Here is a 21,839-nt window from a genome sequence, read left to right as displayed (position 1 = left end):
ATAAGTGAAGGTGAAGGATAATTACTTAGTAAAGACGATAGGTAATCAACTAGAAAATCCCCCAAATATTTTTATAAAAGGAAACACATTTCTACTTCCCCAAAGCATAAAATGACATGGTTTCATCTCAACAGGAATGTCTTCTTTAGCCCTGCTTTCGGAAGACAGTTTCTCAGTGTTTTTCTCTCTCAAATGTCTGACTTCTCTCTTATTCCTGCTGGTCTTTAAATATTTGCTTCTCAGTTCCCCTAGGGTGTGGATCCAAAAGCTGGTTGACAGAGACAGAGATCCTAAAAGTTTGCCAGAGGCAGTGAAACTTTTTTCTTTTTTAAAGATTTTATCTATCTATCTATCATCTATCTATCTATTTATTGTGCGCATGTGCAGGGAGAGGGGCAGAGGCAGAGGGAAAAGGAGAATCTTAAGCAGACTCTGTGCTGAGTGCAGAGCCTCACACTGGGCTCAATTTCAGGACTCTGAGAACACGACCTGAGTCGAAATCAAGAGTTCTACGCTTAACTGAACCACCCAGGCGAACTGAGGCAATGGACTATTACAATAAAATGGAGAAAGGGGATGCAAATTATTCTAGGAAGTATGCCCTAGATACAAATTAAATGTGGAGCAGTAAGATTTTAGATTCCTTACCTACCAAAGAATGTAACAATGGGCATATCAAATTCTAGAGGGTCTCCAAATAACAGCCCTGGAATTCCGCCCTTTCGGTTCATGTTCCTAAATTTCCAAAGCAAAGCTGGTGATCTGAATCCTCTCCGTTCCCACCACCGACCGGCATCAAGCCCTGTTAGTGACTGACAGATACTGACCTGCTGTCTCTGCTTGATGCCTTTCTTAATCATGGTTATGATGTTCTAATGCAATAATTTAAATTGTTCCCAAAGCACTGCTTTTTTATTGAGGTATAACTGACACGTGAGTTTCAGGTGTGCAATGTAATGATTTGATATTTGTACAGATAGTAAATTTTATTTTTTACATAAAAAACTTTGAAAGCACCCTTTACCAATTGTTGGGAGTCATTTCCAATATTCAGACAGTATTTTTGCATCTCACTGTGCCTAATTTTGTGATGTGTGTAACATCTTCAGAGCAAAAATATAATGTTTTAAGCAAAAGTCTGAAGTATACTTGTTTTCTTAAATCTTTAAAACTGAGGGTAATCCTGCTCTCAGGGGACATTTTGCAGTGCTTGGAGACATTTTTGATTGGCATTAGCGTGACAGGGCTGCTACTAACATCTGGTGTATAGAGGCCAGAGATGCTACTGTGCGTCCTACCATACACAGGACCTATGTGGAAAACAATGATTTGGCTCATCACGTCAGTAATGCCGAGGTTGGGAAACTGCTTTTGCAATGAATTTGCATTGGCTCTTCTGCAAAGTGTTGAGAAAGTAGCAGTCTACTCGTTCCTTTTATTAGAGTCCAGCCTTTAAATACTGGTGCTGGGAGAGAGCCATCAGGGAAGGATCACTGGAGTCTCATATGACTGAATAATTTCCTCTTGATAATGAGAGTAACCTGTAGAGTTCTGGATCAGGAGTCTTGTTGCGGTCTGGAATGTTCTCATTCGTGGAGGATAACACTCAAAGGAGAGCATATTTGTTCTCTGCACAGAGCAAAGCAACCACAGGCAGGCTCATCACAACTTCCGGAGACCTGAGCAGAGGTCTGGCTGTGCCTTTTAGCCGTTCAGGGCTCCCAGCAACAGCATCCCCACTCCCCACAAAAACATACACAGCCCCTGGCATCTTTGCTCCCTAGAGGAAATACCAAACATGTCAGTCTCGAAGTCTGGTGGCTCGGCGGCTCATGAAGCCCAGAAACGGAGGTTCCATTTTTCCCCTAGGTTCCATCCTGGCTTTCTCCTCCTGATGTATATCCTTGAGCTTCAACTCTGGTTTCTATTGCTGAGTTCCAGAAATACCTCCATTTGTTCATAGGCCCATGCCCTCCCTTGCTTTGGCATTTTTTCTGTCAAGGACTAGCTTCTTGTCTCAGGACTAAAGTTGGGTGCCTGGGAACTGCAAGTTATTATTTAGAAAAAATGGAACCTCAACTTCACACTTGGCACAATGGGCACCTAGTTTCCTGGGATGGTTGCTGTCCTGCTAGGAAGTCTCTGCCAACTCTAGACAATTCTTCTTGTAGGACAGCCTCTCCCTCCCCACTTAAAATTGAATATTTGCCCCTACAAACTCCCCATTTCCTTGTTCTATATTATTTTTTATCCATAACATGTATCTTCTAATGAACACTATAATTTACTTATTTATTTTGTTAACTCTTGGCTTCCACTAATGGAATATAAACCCGGTGAGGGCAAATCAATCTCTATTTGGTTCACTAATATGTCCTCAACAACTTAATTAGTGCTTACTATATGGTAGATGCCCAACAAATTGTTTGTTGAAGGTAGAATGAATATGATCAGTCCTCCAGTTTATAATTTAATTATAAATACTGAATGTACATAGGAATGGACTTACTGAATCCAATTAAGTCTCTTTTTAGATAAAGTACATTTAAGTGACTTTCAAAATTGAGGATTTTCTAGTTCTCAAAAAGGCTGACATTAAGCTTGTCTCAGGGTATCAATTCTTATGACCATAAAACACTATGACCTTTGAAGCTGCATTTAAAATATTCATGCTCCATTTAGATCACACTTAATTTATGGCAATCAATTAGTGTTACATGAATTAACTGTTTACCATGGTACTTTCTATTCTGTCCAGTGCCACTGAATCCTTAGACCTGACCTAAATGGCAGAAGACTTGCTTGGTATTTAATTAAATTTTTATTATAGGTAATAATGGAGCAACTATGTGATCCCAAATGGAAAGCCCATAATAAATAGCTTCTGGGTGACAGGCTCTTTTAGTTGCTAATAGACAGTCTAATCTTGACATATTTGGATGAATTTTTTTCCTTTAACCAAAAAGAAATTAGTTATTCAGGAAGGGAAAGTTAATTTAGTTTTCTTTCCATGTGGCAAACAACCTCAAAACCCTCATCAAATTTTAATGCTTTTTACTCATTACTTTTCAATATTAAACCAAAAACTTACTATTTAATAACTGACATTTACAAGGCTATGATTACTCATGTATATTAGTAAGTGTAAAGTATTTAACTAAACTTATCTTCATGAAGTTTTTGGAAAATGTGACTTTCTTATTTTGTCTTTGTAGCTGAAAAAAGAATGCAAGGGTTTCTCTCTTTTGAGAACTTAAATCTGTGTGTTGTTTTTGTTCAATTTAGTGCAACATCAAAAGAGATGGTAGAGGGAGGGAAAGGAATGCAGAGGAAAACGGTGAAGAAAGGGAGAAGTCCAAATGCATGTTACTAATTTGACTGCATTTGTTTTTATAAAATGTTGGTGAAATTTGTTAATTCAGTCAGTTCTTTTCCTCCCTTTTCACATCATGGAAACACAACTTGAGAAATTAAACCACAGTTTAGAAATGGATGGAAACTACATCCGGGAGGCTGGGCATCTTTCTTCTAAGGACCACTTTGGGAAAACCCATTTGTTTTTGAATCTGTTAATCAAAGCAATTCCATCCTCTCTGTCAAGGTCAACACAGTTTGTATTTATCTACAGGAGGAGATGGCTTCATTTGAATGTTTTCCCTTTGACATCACTATTTTTGCCACTCTCTCAATGAACATTTAATTTGGATCTGTGAGGTGGGGTGAGGGGATACTGCTCAAGTCCACACCAGCCAGACTAGAGGAGACGGAGAGCCAAGGTGCCACTCTCAGCTCTGCTTCCTACACTGAAGATGATGTTAAAGGGCTTGGCCAACTTTCTGGAAAGCCTCTACCCTGCCCCTATTCTTCCTCCCCTTTGCCCCTTTAAAAAAAAATGATGCTTAGCTCTTTTTTCTGATTTTAAAATTATACATATTCATGATAAAAATTGGAAATTATAGAATAGAAAGCAGAAGATAAAAATTATTCAACCATCCTCCTACAACTCAGAAATGACAAAGGTTAACTGTGAGTGTATTTCCCTTCAATCTTTCTTCACTGGGATACACACACACACACACACACACACCCCTATGACGTTGTATCCTTCTTATTTTGAAATAATTACAGATTCATAGTGTCCTGACTTTTTCATATAACATTATATCATGAATATTTCCCCTTTCACTAAAAATTCTTAAAAATAGCATTTTTTGAAGTTGCGACTTATGGTGTTAGCATTATTTTGAAAAAAAGTGTATCATTAGATATTTCTAATTTGTTATAAAAATAATTTTAGTCCATAAAAATTAATCTACATTAATGATCATCTCCTTAGGATAAATTATTTGAAGTAGAATTTTGGGTTAAAAAGGATAGCTGTTTTCAAGGCTACTGAGATACACCGTCAAAGTGCTATGCAGAAAGGGTATATGGATACAGTCCTGCCAGAAATGTACAAGAACCCCAAGCTTTTCCTTACCCTTGACAGCATAAAGCATTACTTTGTTTAAAAATATTTTGCTAATTCACTGGTCATTCTGCAATGAGAAGCTATCATATTTGTTGGGAAATACTATTTGTAATGGATTCTAGAATAATTACATAAACTGCAAGAGAAAGTCATGCAACTTCAACTTAATTACTCTAGTTACCTAAAACAGGTGTCATTTTCTGATGATTTTTGGTAGCTATTAGGCTAAATTAAGCTCTTTACAATAACATTTCTAATACATTTGATTACTGCCTTATTTTTTTTCAAAGGAAACCTCCCCACTTAAAGGATTTTTAAGTAGTATGTTTTTTCTTCTTATAAAAAACATTCATCCAGATACTCAAAAAAAGTAACTCAAAAAAGTTGCCCTTCTTAAGATACATAGACCCCTCCCCCCACCTCCAACTCTCCTATATGAAGTTAGGACAGACTTCTCTGACTTTCTCTTAGAAATTGCCTAATGTACGTACTTTAATTTCCTAGAGCTAAGCTGAAGAGTGGTAATAACATTAATTAAACAGGAGGCAAATGAATATTTAAGAACCAGCATTTATGGAAGAAATTTTAGGCAAATCCGTGATTTAACAAAGTTAATCTTTGTTCTTTACTTATCAAAAAAAAATTATTGAAATCCTACTGTGTGGCAGGCATTTTGCAATATGCTGTTGATATCAAGTGAAAAGATCCAAAGGATCTCCAAGGATCACAAAGTAATAGGAGTAACTGACATATAATTACAGGGATCTGGTAAGTGCCTACAAAAGATACAGGCTCAGTGGGGGTCTGGGAGAAGAGGTTGCTAGCTGTCTGGGTTGGTAAAGAGGTAATGTGTAAGCGGTGTTCTGGAGGTTGAGTAGGACCGTCAGCTTTAAGGGTGACAGGATGGCAATGGGGTACTCCAGGGAGTAGGAGCAGCACATGAACAGGAACCAGGGATAAACATCACACTGTTCAAAACACCAGGAATGCTCTGAAAGAATTTAAGCAGGGAAATGACTTGATCATAGTTTGGCTCTGGAAAGATCTGCAAAATGGCCAATGGAAGATATTTTTGTGGGCCTGGGGTGCCTGGAGCCACACTGCAAGGCAAGATATAGGGGGACTACTTACAGGGCAAGACATATCACTGGCCTATACCTGGGGGTCCCAAACTTCAAAGTGCATCAGAATCACCTGGATGACTGGTCATGAAACACAGATCACTGGGCTCCGTTCCCAGACATTCTGATTTGGTAGGTATGGAAAGAGGCCCAAGAATGTACATTTCTAACAAGTTCTTAGATAGATAGCTTAAGGTGACTTCTAGGATTTTGATTTAAGCAACTGGGAAGATCCTGGTGCCATAAAACAAAAGAGGGAAAGCATGAAGGAAGTGCTTCTGTACTCAGCAATCCCCCTTCCCATTGGATGCTTTCCTCTAATTCTCCAAGATTTGCATGCTACCTGCTGGCTGTTTCCCCACACAAGCATCCCTTCTCTGTAACCAGCATCTCTGTTAGCTTATGATAGACTCCAATGGACTAATGTGTCAGTGATTATGATAATGGGAGTCTGATGCTCCCCTAGGGTGAGACATTTCTACTTTAATTGTCCTCCTGAAACCACACCTCAGTTCAATGCACTGACTCCAGTAGGAATTTCAGGTACCACCACAGGCAATCTGAAGGATTCGCTCCTGGGCACCTTCTGATATTCCTCAGTGAACCAAGTCTTGCCCTGACAATGCACAGAGACACGTCTATCTATGTACATGATAGATGCCAGTTAAATTTCTAGTCTTTGGACTCTCCCAGATTCTTTCCTTATCTTTGCCAAGGAAGAACAACAGTGACTTTTAAAGATATCTCCAGTTCATTGTAAACTAGTAACCTTCTGCTTTGAATAACTTGCTCTAATTATACAATCAGACAGTGATCATAAAATCTTCTTCTCTGAATCAAATTATGTAACTGTGTGTACAGACATGTATACTCTCACACTCCTTGGGAAAAGTGACTTTATCCCATTCTATATCAGATTCTTCATCGGTACAATTAGGATTATAAATGACCTTACAGGGTGTTGGGTGGATTAAATGAAATAATGTCTATGAAGTGTCGAGTCCACCATCCTGTATAATAAAGATTCTCTTCTTTCTTTTTGTTTTCTCCTTGATGATTTGTTACCTAGCCACTTTGGTGGGAAGTGACCAAACTCTGGACATCTTTGAAAGGCACCACTGTTTGGAATGAGTGAACTCACAGACAGTGGTGACATCATATTGATCAGGGATGAGTCAGTGAGCACATTGCAGACTTCCACAGCTCATTATGCAGATACCATCAGTACATGCTGAAGAATAGATTTTTTAAGATTTTATTTATTTATTTGAGAGAGAGCGAGAGAGCATGAGCATGCACAAGCAGGGGGGAGCAGTAGAGGGAGAGGGAGAAGCAGACTCCATGCTGAGCAGGGAGCCCACCAGGGGAGGCTGGACCCCAGAATCCCCAGATCGTCACCTGAGCAGAAGCTCAACTGACTGAGCTACTCAGGCAGCCCTGAAGACTATTTTAATGTTAAGATTTGCTTCTTTTAAATTAGATTTTCTTAGGCTTCCCATTCTACCACTTCCCTCATTCCCACTCCAGTCACAGAAATTCTTGCATATTTGATTTTAATGTGGTCATTTGCTTATGACTTGAGGAAATTCAAACCTTTTCTACAATAGGAAAAAAACAGGATTAAAGATAATCAAAAGAGTTGAGGGGCTGTTGTATTTTGGCCTTCACTTTCTCAGCTGTCAATTCTGTAGGTTTATCTTAATACCAGCCATGTTCACACTTTGGGAGTTTTATCCTGGCTCCCATGAAGATCTGGTCAGTAGATATTTGTAAGATCTCCTTTGAACACTGTAATGGTTATTTACCGAGTATTTATTGTGTGGGAACTCTGCAAACTCTATTTCCTACTTATTCCCATATACATATTCACTCCCATTCTATAATCATTGTCCACATCACCTCAGATGTTTTTATAAAAATCCTAGAAGGAGAGATATAGAACATGCCTTAATTATTTCTTATCATGAACACTAATAAAATTATTTGTTTTCCAACCTTGGAAAGGCACTGTTTTCCAGAATCTGATGGGTTAGATCTCCCATACTTTGTGTAGAGTTCCCTGCATAACAAAATTATACTCGATGGGAAATCTTTGTCAGGAAATTTCATTATTTATAAATTCATTTTATTGGTGTCCTCTGCTGTGCCCCCACACTCTCACCAGACTCAGCTAAAGGGTATAGGACAATATCCGGTCAATATTAAAATGTATGTCCAGAGGGAATCTCAGATAAATATTGTGTAGGGAAAAAAAAATCCAAGTTGAAATCATTTGTAAGACAATTGAATAACTCCTGCTTCACTTCAAGGATGAGAAATTGGACTTGGCACTATGATCAGGTTCAATGTTTGCACTTCCTGGAAAACCCCTGAAGAAACCCTTGCTTTTAAAGTTGATGCTTCCATAGCTTAGTTTGTTCTATCAAGTGTGTTCATCTGTAGTAAGTTTAGTAGGTGTACCTGTAGGCAAGGGCTCGGTTCAGCATGCTCTTGTACTCACCTATGAATCTTACGATCCTTCGGAGTAAGGGGTTCAGGTAACAGCATTCTCCGGTCAGAATGGTTTTCTCCTGGGCAATCAGAGATTCTCTGGTTGACTTTATGAAATACATGGATATCTCACCAATAAAAATCTGGAGAAGGAATGTTTAAGAAATGTCAAGTTGGAGAGAATGGTCTGATAAAAGAGACCAGTGGTTTTAAAAAAACCAAAAGCAAAACCCAAATTTTTGAGGCTCCAGATCCTTTTCAAAGATGTCATGCTGCAGAGATAGAGTTGGCAGTTTGTATTTAATTCTTCAAAAGAATTAGAGATGGCAATAATTGATCATTTTGGCGAGGTTTCAGGTGATCCTGTTAAATTCTAAGTTCATATAAAAACGTAAGTTGCAATAATAAATTGTAGTAGAATCTGTGCTGAGGCTCATCATGCTGGGACTGAATCCCTTTAGCTGGATGTGTGAGCTACAATGATGAGAACTGAATGGGACAGTCATGTGCCCGACAAGGTGTTATAAGCACACATCACAATGAATTATTACTTCGTTATATGGCAATACATTATTTACCCAATGATCTTTATCTGAAAATGTTCTTGTACTGTGAACTGGCTGACTGTCCCTTCTTTATAACTGGCACCTCTCTCGTTATCTTGAATGAATATGTATGTATTACCATATAAATCATAATGCCTTCGTGTAGACTGCAAGCTTCCTGAAGACAGGGACCACATCTTCTGTTTCTTGATTATGTTTCTAGCACTCAGCATGGTGTATTCCTGTTTAAAATAAGGAACTGGCAGGAGGTAAGTTGTCACCAACTCTGCCACAGGTGAAGACTGAGAACCATCAATGAAGACTAAAGGTACTAATTACCATCATCGATTGATAACTAGGTGTCAGGTACTTCATCATAGTATTTTTCATGCTCAGAAGGCCCCTAGTGTAGGTATTATTACCCTTGTTTTACTGGTGAAGAGAGAAAGTTCAGTGCCCGCCAGAGCATACAGCTGGCATGTGGAGGCACTGGCACTGGTCTCCAGGACAACTAAGTTCCCAAGTTCACACTTTCCACCATGTCATACGCCATTTTTATTATCCTCATCCCAACTTTAACATTTCCCTGGAAGAATGTGACCTTATAGATGTTCTTCTTTGGTAGGCACACATTTATGGTGTTAGATAAACTTCACTCTGTAAGAGTTCCCCCTTTCCTCACATTCCTCCTGTCATTAGGGAATATCTGTTTAGATGCATAAAGATGACAACATCATGAATGGCACATGGGTGTGGAAATTAAACTGTAGAATTGTTAAACTGGCGTCGTTTACAGATATTTTCCCCTTTACGAGCAAGGAAACTGAAGGTCTCAGGGACTTGGCTGCACATAGTCGGACAGTAACGGAGGCATCACTAGAATGTGGCCATTACACATTATCCTGTGCGCATGTGTTCTCCTGATTGCACAAACACAACATCTGAGGCACAGAGGGATTAAATAGTTTGTCCAAGGTCAGAACTAGTAAGTCACAAGCCCCAGCTCTGAAGCAAAGAAGACCTGGTTCCAGAGCCTTCATCTTAACTATGTACACTTTTACTTGGTAGTGACTCAGTAAAAATAGTTGTTGAATTTGTATTTAATATTGAGAACATAGAAGACAAGACAAGTTAAGTGTAATGTGTTTTAAATACTAAAAAACTCATATGCTATTAAAATACAAGACAGAATGGTGTCATGGAAACAGAATGAGGGCAAGTCAGAATGGGATGGGACACTGGCAGGAGGAGACAGGACTCAGGGTCTGACAGGCACACAATGGCATGTACCACATTGGCAGGCTGTTCAGACTTAGGAATATTTTGTGTAATGTCCCTTGGAATTAACAATGAGTTGATGCTCTGCCATAGACAAATACTTGAATAGCTTTAAGAACTCAGCCCTCGGTCTTTTCTAGTACCACCCATCTCTGCTAAAATAAGGTGCCAAGGGGTTTTGTTTGTCCTTACTGTATATGATGGAACTGCATTGCTGTTCTTTATCTTAGTGAACAGATGGGGATAAATTCACGCATGCTTGGATACGTGAAATAGTAGTTCCTTGAGGGAGCGTTCTCTAATTCCACAGACCAGCTCAGACATTCTTGTTATACACGGATTTCTTACCTTGTGTTTCTCTTTTCTATTTCTTACAGAAACGGTTACATATTATTATTGTTGTTCTTTGTCATGGGGTGTCCTGTCTGTCTTATTCTTGGTTATACTCCCCCAGGGCTTAGCCGGTGTAAGGTACAAAGTAGTTATTCAATGCTGAATGAATTAAGCATATCAGATTAATGAAGGTCTTTTGGAATACAGGTTTAGTGAGGTAGATTATAAAGAACACAAAACAATTTCTATCATGTAACCTTCCAGACCCAGTGAAAATGTCACTACCCTCCCCAAAGCCTTTACCAGATCCCTTCAGGAAAAGAGGTTACCCTGCCTTGTCATTGCCCCACAACACATTATACAGATCTCTACCCTGACATCTACCCAATTAACTGTAATTATTGTTTGTATGTCCCTCTTCATTTGACTATGATGTCCTTATGGGAAGGACTTTGGCCATTCCTTGTATGGTGCTTAGAACAGGGACTGATATGTAGTAGGCACAATCAATATTTGTTGAATGAATAAAAGACTGAATCTTTAGAGGACCTACTTATAGATAGAATCTTCTGACCTTAATTTCTCTGAAGATGAACAATGCAGGAAATTGACAATATTCACCAGAAAGCACACCAGTCTTGGTGCATTGCTTAAGATTAAATAAAAACCAAGGGCTAAGTAATACACAGTGAATTATTTCTTCTAAACTAAATTCACTCACACACTCATTTTGCATTCAACAGTTCTGGAGAGGGAGCACCCACTCTGCCACGAATTGTTTTAGCACTGGAGGTAGAGTCGTGAACAGATGTCTAGTGTGTATGTATGTGTAGGGAGGGCGCAAAAAACTAAAAAATACACCATGTATTGTCATGAAATGACATATGATTACAAAGTAAATCAGGGAAATGGGACGGAGGGTGATAACCACATAAGGATAAATATGAAAAGAAATAAGCATTGGTTGCCTTAGCCATTTTAGAAGCCCCAAACATTCTCACTCCATAGGAAAGAGATGTGCACATTCTAGAAATTCTCCATTTAGTGAAGCTTTCCACTACTCACGCATGAGGGCAAAGAAAGCAAGAAAATGTGTGAGAGAATCTATACACAACCTATTCTTGTTAATGATATTCATGTGCATACACATATACCCACATAAAAATGTCAACAAAATCTCTCCAAGTCACACCAAACCAAGCAAAACTTGTCATGCAAAAGGGTATGGGGCTCAAATAAAATGTCCATCAGTCAATCCTAAGACCCTCGTGTCAAAGGTAATAAGCAGTACAAGAATTGTTACTATTGGACAATAATATTCAAATTCCAATTAAGGTATGAAGCATAAAAGAAAAAAAACAGAGCAAGGACATATACTAACTTACATATCTGGTTACTGACATAATGCTTGGAATATATTAAGTGATAATAAATGTTTACATAAGGAAGAAAGGAAGGAAGAAAGAGAGGGAGGAAGGGGTCATTTTATAACTAAAAGGTAGGAAAATATTCCTGGTTTTCAGTAAAGACTGTGATGGACATAAAGGTTGCTGAAGAAACACCCCGGCGCTCAGACCCCAGTGAGTGGGCTTCATGGATGTTCATTTTTCTGTATTTTACTGACCTTACATAGGGTGTTATTTGTCCATCTACTGGGTCCCATAATCTCATTTAGGGCCTGATTATGCTTGGAGAAAGAGAGAGAGAATTCTGCTTGATAAGGGAAGCGGTCTCTCTTCTCTCCTGCTAGGCCTCCAGCCCACATTGAACACCATTTTGTACATGGTGGCAGGTTAATGACTCCGGTTTTGGCAATGGCTGGATTCCTCCATCTGTGTCTCTGCCACACACACTCTGCCTCTATCTACCCCTCTGTTCAGAAAGCAACTGGGACATGTGGGACTCTCCAGGTGTTTGGCCCTGGCTGCCCTATTGTGGCCTTTCTGATTGTTGGCTGACAAACATCATATCACTCACGGCAAGTGAGAATACGCTCTGGGGAGAAATGACCAAGGCCAAGCTCTAGATCTGGCAAAGAATGAACCGCAAATGAATTCCATTGGTGCATTCCATTGCCGCTATGCTGGCTACAACCCCATGTGACATAAGACATTTAGATAATAGTAAATATACTTAAAGTAATGAAGATGACTGTTGTATCTTGATGAACCTGTATTTCAGGGATACANAAAGCTGTATTTCAGGTATACAAACCCAAATGGGAAAGAAGTAAATAATCCTGGAATGTGGTGCATCAGTTCAGTGTGTTTTATTTTTTAAGATTTTATTTATTTATTTGAGAGAAAGCAAGAGCGAGAGAGAGAGAGCGAGAGCGAGCACATGAGGAGGGGGGAGGGGCAGAGGGAGAAGCAGACTCCATGCTGAGNGAACCTGTATTTCAGGGATACAAACCCAAATGGGAAAGAAGTAAATAATCCTGGAATGTGGTGCATCGGTCCAGTGTGTTTTATTTTTTAAGATTTTATTTATTTATTTGAGAGAAAGCAAGAGCTAGAGAGAGAGAGAGAGAGAGCGAGAGCGAGCACATGAGGAGGGGGGAGGGGCAGAGGGAGAAGCAGACTCCATGCTGAGCAGGGAGCCCTAAGTGGGGCAGGGCTCCATCCCAGGACCCTGGGATCATGACCTGAGTTGAAGGCAGATTCTTAACAGATTGAGCCACCCAGGAGCCCCTTGGTGTGTTATCTTTTAGACTCCACTTCTTCAGTGTTTCACAGGAGATCTGGTAAGTGATAAATAAATGGTATAAATGCAAAATATTTAGGGGACAGTTTTTAGATTTCAAAATAAAAACAGTTTGCAGGAAAAAAATAATCACTGGAAATGTATTGCAATCTCATATTGTAAGAGGGATTCATTGCATGTTGTATGTGATTGTTACTGAAAAGGGCATCTAGAACCCCTGCAATATGTGTTTTAGGTTCACACATAACGCTGGTTGTGGCTCTGGTATTTGGCAAGATCAAAGCCATTGCTGTCTCTTGCATGTGGGCTGTAGAGTTGAAATCTTAGCTCTTTCCTCTCTTGATGTGTGATTTTCGGCAAATAATTGAACCTTTCTGAGCCCCAGTTTTTCTCTTTTTTCATGACTTTGAACACGAGGGTAATAGCTATCAGAAAATACTTGAAAGTATTAAAAAAATATATGTCAAAGCATCTGTAGGTGCTCAAGGAATGTTTGTTGTCTTTACTTCCTGGCCTAGCTAGGCAAGAATGTCTCTTGAGAATGATTTAAAAAAAATCATTGTCTCTAGTCCTGGAGTAAGGAAACACAGTATGACTCTAGCTCTGCTTTGCCCCTAACCGGGTATTTGATCTTACCAGTCGCTGGACCTCTCTGGGCCTCAGTTTCTCATCTGTTGGACAAGAAGACCTCTACTGTGCTTTTCTAGCCCCAACATCTTTGCCTTTATGATAGGAACTGACAAGAGAGGGCTGATTAAGGGGAACTAAAGTCATATAATGGGGCTTCAATCTCAGTTTCATTGGTTAAATTCTTCAGGGCCTTGGTTCACTTTCAAAATCCCATGGGACTTTGACCTCACCAAGTAATCTTCCCTTAAGCAAAGTGGATACAGACTACTTCAGAATCATCCTATTGCCTGGTATCTCTGTCACTTTGGTTCCTAAAGGACAGCAGAGGCTGGAGGCCCCCTCTCCGGGATTTCTGTGTATTACAGTCTGAGGAAGAGGAGAGGGTTCTTTGTACACTTCCCAATATTTGTATCTCAATGGCTTCAGGGCTCTCAGTCCCAGGGATTTTTGGATGCTTCCAATATTCTCCTGAGAGGCTTCTATAGTCAGCATTTCCAAGAGGGGCAGGCATGGCTTTTGCAGATTTTGTTTACTGACCCAGGAATTTAAAATGTACAGACTGTGCGGCCAATCCTGGCTGCCAGTGTCTTCACGTTCTGCTCCAATCTCCCCCAGTGAAGGCCATAGACAGATCTGCAGAGGCATCCCGGTCCTCTCAGTTGCTGAGCTCTGTCTGGGTGGTTCAAGAGCTCTTGATTGCTGCTTTAATTACATCTAAGTGTAAGAAAGGAATTCAGCTCTAGACACTTCTTATGCCTTTTACAGATCAAGGCTTCAATAGAGGCAAGGCCATTTGCATGATGGCATTTTCAAAATTGTTCAGCAACTGGGATAATAAGTGTTTGTGGATTGGAGCCTCCCTACTGGTGTTAATCCAGGGGCCACAACTATCCATTCAGAAAGCAGTCTTCAGGGGCGCGTGGGTGGCACAGTGGTTAAGTGTCTGCCTTCGGCTCAGGGTGTGATCCTGGTGTTATGGGATCAAGCCCCACATCAGGCTCTTCCACTAAGAGCCTGCTTCTTTCTCTCCCACTCCCCCTGCTTGTGTTCCCTCTCTCGCTGGCTGTCTCTATCTCTGTTGAATAAATAAATAAAATCTTAAAAATAAAAAAAAAGAAAGCAGTCTTCAGTTGATACCTGTTATAAAATGTAGTACCAAGGCGATATGCTCTATTTCCAAAGCATAGTGGTCTCTTATGCCTTTTTTCCTGGACAGTGGATATCAAAGAAATTGCAATCTAAAATGGATTATGTAGAATACTGCTCTCAGTAAAAAGTAAAGTGCATAACTAAATTGACCAGCATGTATTTTTAGGCAAAGAGTCTTCTCAAGAAGCAAATTATCAAAGCTCCTTAACACAATCATCAGCAATCACTAGAAGGGGCATCTCAAAGATGGTAAGCAAGTCTGTCTGTGGGATGATGTGAGGGGAAGAGAAAACCCGCGAAAGAATTTAGAGCACTCATGTGCAGCATAGAAAGAAGACGGGAAACACATTTTTTAAAGTTTTTTTTTTAAATCCACAACCATTAATGGGTATACCTATAAATCTTTCCCAGAAAAAAATGTAATTATAAAGACTCAGTACATTAACATCAACAGCAGCAAAATAATATACTCATGGTAAAAAACAAACAAACAAAAAAACAAAAAGGAAGTCATATGATCATGTACAAAAGGGAAAAAGATGTGAATTATCAAGTGTTAAAAGGGGTTTCAATGGATGAGATTGTGCAGAGCCTGGAAGAGGCCGATTCGGAGGCAGCGCGAGGCCCCACAAAGCCTCCTTTGCTTCAGCAGCTGCGCCCCAAGTCAGGCAGCCAACAGACTCGCGTTTACTGAGAGCCCGCTCTGTTCCACACTGTGCTTTGGGCTTTTACATTCACTCCAAGAGCTTACAGCCCGGAACCCCCCCAAAAGAAGATTCACAATATCCTCCCGATTGTGCCTTTCTATAAAATTGTGTTTGTCTCTTCCTTCCCCAGGAAATTCGAGATGAGTCTTACGTATGCGTGCGTGCCTGGTTGTATGCAGACTGCGAGCTGTTTCAAGTCTCCGGGCTCGGCATCAAACGTGGGCTGCTTCGATACTAAATACTCCCTTGTCACTTTGTTGCGAGGCCAAGAAAAAGGTTTAACAGCCATTTTCTCATGCCTTGGGGTGCTGGGGCTGACGTAAAATAAAGGTAAATTAGATTCTCCACTGAGTTAAATCCTCTTATCCAAATAGACTCTCTGCCCCGGACTCCGAGTGTACAAGTTTGTTCAGGAGGCCAGAGGCAGTAGTCATCTAGGGTTTCCACACTAGCTAGAATGCGCCCTGCAGATTTCCTGGAAGCGTGGGCCACCACTTTTGGCTACACAGTTCTGCGCACAATAAATTCCCCAAGCTCTGACCCTTCCTGAAGACCCGAGACAGCAGTGGCCGGTCCCTGTGCCGTGCATCCCATGACGATTTGCCTCAACATGATGCTGATCTGTTCTGACAGCAGCGCACAAAAGGAGAAATAGGAAATGACAGGTCAAACGCTCTGCAGAGTCTTTTCCCTTGTGCCTTTCTTGTGCGTCCCTGCAGCCGTGAGTGGGGTTGTTAATGCTCATCCACAGGGACACACAGCAGTGGAAGGTGCTAGGTTTTCCTATGGCTAATGTGTTTGAGAATGCACAGAAAACCAAGGACAAGTCCAGGTTGAGCTACTTTTTTTGAAAACTGACATTAGTTAATATCATACAAGTCACCCCAGAGGGATCCTGCCTTCTTTCTACTCCAGTGAAAACAGGAAACTGGGTTTAAGGAAGGAATAAACAATGGTAACAAAAACTCAATGCAGTTCTGTGAAAAACCTGACCAGGCACAGAGTGTAAAATCAAACTCCAGAAAGAAAGTTGAGACTTGGGGCTTGGGAATACGACATGTGGAGCTTTCCAATCAGAACGCCCCCCTCCCTTTTTTAAAAAAAATAGCTTTCATGGAATGTTAGAACTGGAAAGATCTTGGAGGTCATTAGCCCAACCCCCCCCCTTTTATTTACAGATGGGAAATTGAACCTATAGAGGGAACATGACTCACCAGAGGTCACACAATTATTGGAGGCGGAGCCATGACTGGGATCCTTGCCTTTCCTGACATATCCAACCTGAGATCCACTGACCGCAGCGTGAAGGGAATGAGACGTGCACACTCAGAAGCAGGGGCTGTGCTGAGTTACACACTTAGGATCTTAATCCCCGTGGCCCAATAAANATCCTTGCCTCTCCTGACATATCCAACCTGAGATCCACTGACCGCAGCGTGAAGGGAATGAGACGTGCACACTCAGAAGCAGGGGCTGTGCTGAGTTACACACTTAGGATCTTAATCCCCGTGGCCCAATAAAGGCTGCTCTTGGACAAGCCATACCTCCCTAGGATGGGACAGAAGAAATGAAGACAGTTCCTTCCTGCCAGGAAATGTCCCTGAGTATCAGAAGAGTTCTGCTTTGTACCCTGACACTGCTCACTTATTTTCAGGTCCCAGGGGAGGATCAGGCACTGTCGACAGGGTTCCAAAGCCATGCGGCTTTTCTGCCATTAACCTGTCGGCTGTAATCAGCCTTGGCTTCTAGCAATGCCCCTCATTTGGGAGAAAAAGAAAAGTGGAACCAAGTGGGTGGCTATCTGTTCAGTCACATACAGAACTAGCGGGACCTTCAGTGAATCACTGAACCTAGTTAAGTCTCAAGGTTCTCAACTCAAAAATGGAGGGAACTGAACCATCCACTTTCTCTATGTTCTTTGGGATGTCTTTTTCCTATTTCGCTGGGATGTTGGGAGGATAAATTGGGCAAAAACTACAGAATATAAGTACATTAAGATGTCATGCTTATAATCCTCATTTATGGAATATTCCTCAGCTTCTATCTTAGGGACCTGTTAGCATTATTGGTCACACTGTTCACCCAGAGAAGCAAAGAAATGGAGAGGGTTCCATACCTGAGAGCTAGAGAAGAACTGTAGGTTCTTAGCCCTCAGTTCACTGGTTATTGAACATTCCCCTTGACTTCCCATTGGAACGACTGACTCCCATGTGAATTTGTGTCATTTGGGGAAAAGGACTCAATGGAAGAGAGAGGATCAAACTTTGCAACCTGAAGAACAGTTTCTGCTGAAAATCTTAGAATCAAAGAACTATCATTTTTGCCCAGAGAGACGAGAACATTTTCACAAAGTTCTGCTTTCCTATTTTTGTTTTTTTGTCTACATGTGTGTTTATTTATTAGAATTGTCAGTTTCAAATCTTATTAGAGAGCAGTCATTTCNCCAGTTTCAAGTCTTATTAGAGAGCAGTCATTTCATAATTACTGCCAGAAGAACTGGAATATACAACGTTTTAAAAATGTATCTTTTGGGGATACGTGGGTGGCTCAGTCGGTTAAGCGTCTGCCTTCGGCTCAGGTCATGATCCCAGGGTCCTGAGATCGAGCCCCACATTGGGCTCTTTGTTTAGCGGGGAGCCTGCTCTACTCTGTCTGCTGCTCTCCCTGCTTGTGCATGCTTTCTCTCTCTCTCTGACAAATAAATAAAATATTTTAAAAAAATGTGTCTTTTGATTTGAAAATACACATTCATGTAGAATTTGGAAAGGAATATATAAAAGTATAAAAGAAAAAACATTAACTGTACTTAGCACTCATAGATAATAGCTGTAAATTTTTAGTTTATTTTGTACTAGTCTTTTTACATATAACTTTGGGATTATCTTGCAACACACACAAGGTGTCTTCTTAGGGTCATTAAATATTCAGACCCACAGACAACCACATGCTACATTTGGCATTAGTCTACTTGGAAGGAACCATAGCTTGCCAACAGGGAAGCATCACGTGCTCCTCTTCAGCACGTGTCTTCACAGTGGTCCCGCAGAGCTGTAGAGCTCAGGTGCAAGAGACCATAGACATATCGAAGGATGCAGGAGCCACTGTGGCTTAAAAGCCTCATGCCCTACAGGAGTCAACATATGGTGCGGCAACTCCACAGGCATAGCCTTCAAAGTCCTACAATGGATGTGCCAAATTTCCGGAGTCATTGCATTTAGAAATCATAGCATGGCCCCTCCTCGGGTAATAATAGTTCTCAGAGTCCCAGTGCAATTCACCCATCAGGGGTTAATCTTGCCTAGCAACACAGTTGATACACAGCACCTTTTTCTTTTTCTAGGGAAACAGATGCAGAAAATTAAAAGAAGGTCAGATTCTCTTGTGAAAGGGAGAAAGATTTTACATGCAATACTATATACATTTTTTTAGTCCTTCAAAAAAAAAAATCTTAACATTAAATCAAAAGCCTCTTTCATTACTATTAAGGGTGTTTCAAAAACACAACTGCCTCATAATGTATTTGCCCAATCCCCTAGCACTGTGTGTTCAGCTAGTTCCAAGATTTTCATTGAAACAATTGCTGACATGAACATCCCTATACACAAATCTTTGTGTTTATATAAAACTGATTATTTCCCTAACATAAATTCGGGGAATGGAATTAATGACTGAGTCTGACGTTTATAAACCTTTAATACATCTTACTTCAACTAGAACTGTGTGAAAGTGTCTGTACTTTCAACAACATGGATTATCTTTCTTTAAAACATTTGCCGATTTTATATAAAGGGGAAAATACTGTACTTGTCAAAGTTACTTTTCTTTGATCATTGATGAGTTTAGAAATCTTCAGGCACACAATTTACTGTTTCGTTAATTGTCTATTCTCGTCTTCTGTTTTTATTTGGGGAAGCTCCTTTTTTTTTTTTTTAAATATTAAGGATACTTACATTTGAGTCTTATATCCTGTAAACTTTTTGTGGTCTTTTTCTTTTGTGAGAAATACTTATTTTTAGGTAGACAAGTCTATCACTCCTTTTTCAATATGCTTGTGTCAGCTTTTGTAAGGGAGATTGTTTTTGCTACTGACGGTGCTTTTGTGGGTGTGCGTGCAGACTTTCTAAGTGTTTAAAATCCATATTTTTCTTGCTTTGTAATGGGCACTAAAAATCTTTCAATTTATTTTTAGGCTCTGGAACATTTTATAGAACTATGGACTTTCTATTCCTTAAAAGTTTAAAGGAATTTATACTACAGCTACATGTCCTCAGTACTATTTTGCGAGATAAATTTTAGACACGTTTAAAAATTTATTCTGTTTTTATTCATTATTCAGCTTTTCTACATCTTTTTAGGGCATTGTTAGTGAATTATCTTTTCATAAAATATTACCAGTTTTATTGAGAGGAAAGCATTTATTGGCACAGAATTGTAAATATAATTTATTTTTAATTTTTTTAAAAGATTTAATTTATTTATTTATTTGAGAGAAAAGTGAGAGAGAGAGTGAAAGAGGATGCACATGAGCCAGGGGAGGGGCAGAGAGACAGACTTCCCGCTGAGCAGGAAGCCTGACATGGAACTCAATCCCAGGTCTCTGGGATCATGACCTGAGCCAAAGACAGAAGTTTAACTGACTGAGCCACCCAGGCGTCCCTGTAAATACAATTTAAATTGAGTATAGACTTTTTAAGGTTTATGTATTTTTGCTTATATATATCCATATATAGATATATATGGATATATATATGTTTTAACTTTTTTTACTTCTACCTTTCTAATATTAGACTACCTAGAGGGTTGTATGTTTTACTTTTTAAAGAATCAGCTCCTGATTTTGTTAATTCTATTGTTTTCTGATTTACTAACTTTTTTTTGTTCATAATTTTTCCTAAACTGTTTCCCTTGCTTTATTCAGTTTTTTTAATGGAAAAAAAATCTCTCTAATTCCAAGAAGTAATTATAGAACTTAGGCAATGATATATAGCCCGGGACTAGGAAGAAGAGAGGAAAATACATCAGTAAGTCAACAGACCACTCAGAGAGATGTCTGAACACACAAGCAAATGATATGCTTCTGAGACAGAAAGAAACCAGGATGTGATTCCAGACTAAGCCCACTGCCTGCAGTTCCTGGGTGTCCAAGTGGAAACTCATTCTCTTCAGGTACAGGAGGTTGGTCTGTGATCCTGAAGAGCGTGAAGAACAGTTTCCAGACAGGCTCTTTGTTCCCCTACTTCTAAACACTTAGTACATGCCAGACACTGTGCCAAGTCATTCGTACAGACTATCTTATTCAAGTCTCATGACAACTCCATGAAATAGGGAGTCCTATTATCCCCTCTGTTTTATGGTGGGGGGGGCAATAGAGTGGCTCGACCAAAGTGACATAGACAGGATGTGAATCCAGGTGTGTCAGACTGCAGAGCTTGTGTTTTGACCACCCCAACACACCGCAATTTTATCCCTGCTGTCCTTAATTGCTACAGCATAGTCTTATCATTGGGGGAGGGGGGCGGCGCTTGTACAGCCTAGGATCAATGATCAAAATAAACTTAAAGTGCTGTGACTCATTATGCCCATATTCTTTCTCTTCAAAATTCTATTCCATGTCTCATCTTAAAGAAAGCAAAATATTTGCATAGAAAACAATGCTTGAACTGAATGTCTGAGCCGTCGGTATATTTCTCAGCATGCCAGTCAATATTTTTATTACCAAAAGAAAGGGCAGAGGAAGAGAGTTGGGGGGGAAGAGGGGGCAGAGTTGGGGGAGGCAGCTCTTAGAAGAGATATGGGGAAATAATAACTGATATTACATCCCAACTGATCTGACCTTGTAGCCTGTTCAGCCACAGAAACGTTTATTTTAAAACACAAAGTCATTTTTAAAACTGAAATTAAAATGCCTAAGGGTTAAATCACTTTACCAGATAATACAGATCTGTGAGCATTATGCTTTTGAAACGGTTTCCCTCGAGAATAGTCTCACCAATTTTTTTTTCCTCATGAGAGAGAAGAATGAAATTAATGAAGGTAAAGTTGCAACTGAATTGAATGTGATGTAATGTGAACACAGCCAGAGCCGCCAAGAATGAATCGCAGCAAACTTCAGGTCAAGCGATTTCTCTCATCGGCCGCACTGGAAGTTCAACCAGAATGGCAGGAGACACAGGCCCAGGGGAGTCTATTCCACTCCGATGTGAGTATTGATATCAGAGCCAGCATTTACATTCAAGACCTCTTCTGAATACACACAACCCACAGCATATTTTTTCAAGAGCACAGTAGCTGTTCTTAACTAACGTATTAGCCAATCAAGCCTCTTGATTTAGAACATTCAAACTTACTTACAAAACGTGTGTGTGTGTATATATATATATATATATATATATATATATTTAAATTCACACAC

At 39.9% G+C, this 21,839-nt stretch overlaps 1 protein-coding gene across 2 annotated transcripts in view; it reads right to left on the bottom strand.

Annotated features, from left to right (window-relative positions):
• Nucleotides 1-21,839, bottom strand: part of PLPPR1 (phospholipid phosphatase related 1) — a 252,822-nt gene that overhangs the window by 22,707 nt on the left and 208,276 nt on the right. For both annotated transcript variants that reach the window (XM_034664211.1, XM_002926473.4), the window contains exon 4: nt 8,093-8,225. In XM_034664211.1, the coding sequence (XP_034520102.1) occupies nt 8,093-8,225 (133 nt within the window). The remainder of the gene's footprint in view (nt 1-8,092; nt 8,226-21,839) is intronic.

The sequence above is a fragment of the Ailuropoda melanoleuca genome, chromosome 7 (assembly GCF_002007445.2).
Source record: "Ailuropoda melanoleuca isolate Jingjing chromosome 7, ASM200744v2, whole genome shotgun sequence".
NCBI lineage: Eukaryota > Metazoa > Chordata > Mammalia > Carnivora > Ursidae > Ailuropoda > Ailuropoda melanoleuca.
The sequence above is the reverse complement of the archived record's forward strand: the minus strand, read 5'-3'. Positions and strand labels throughout refer to the sequence as shown.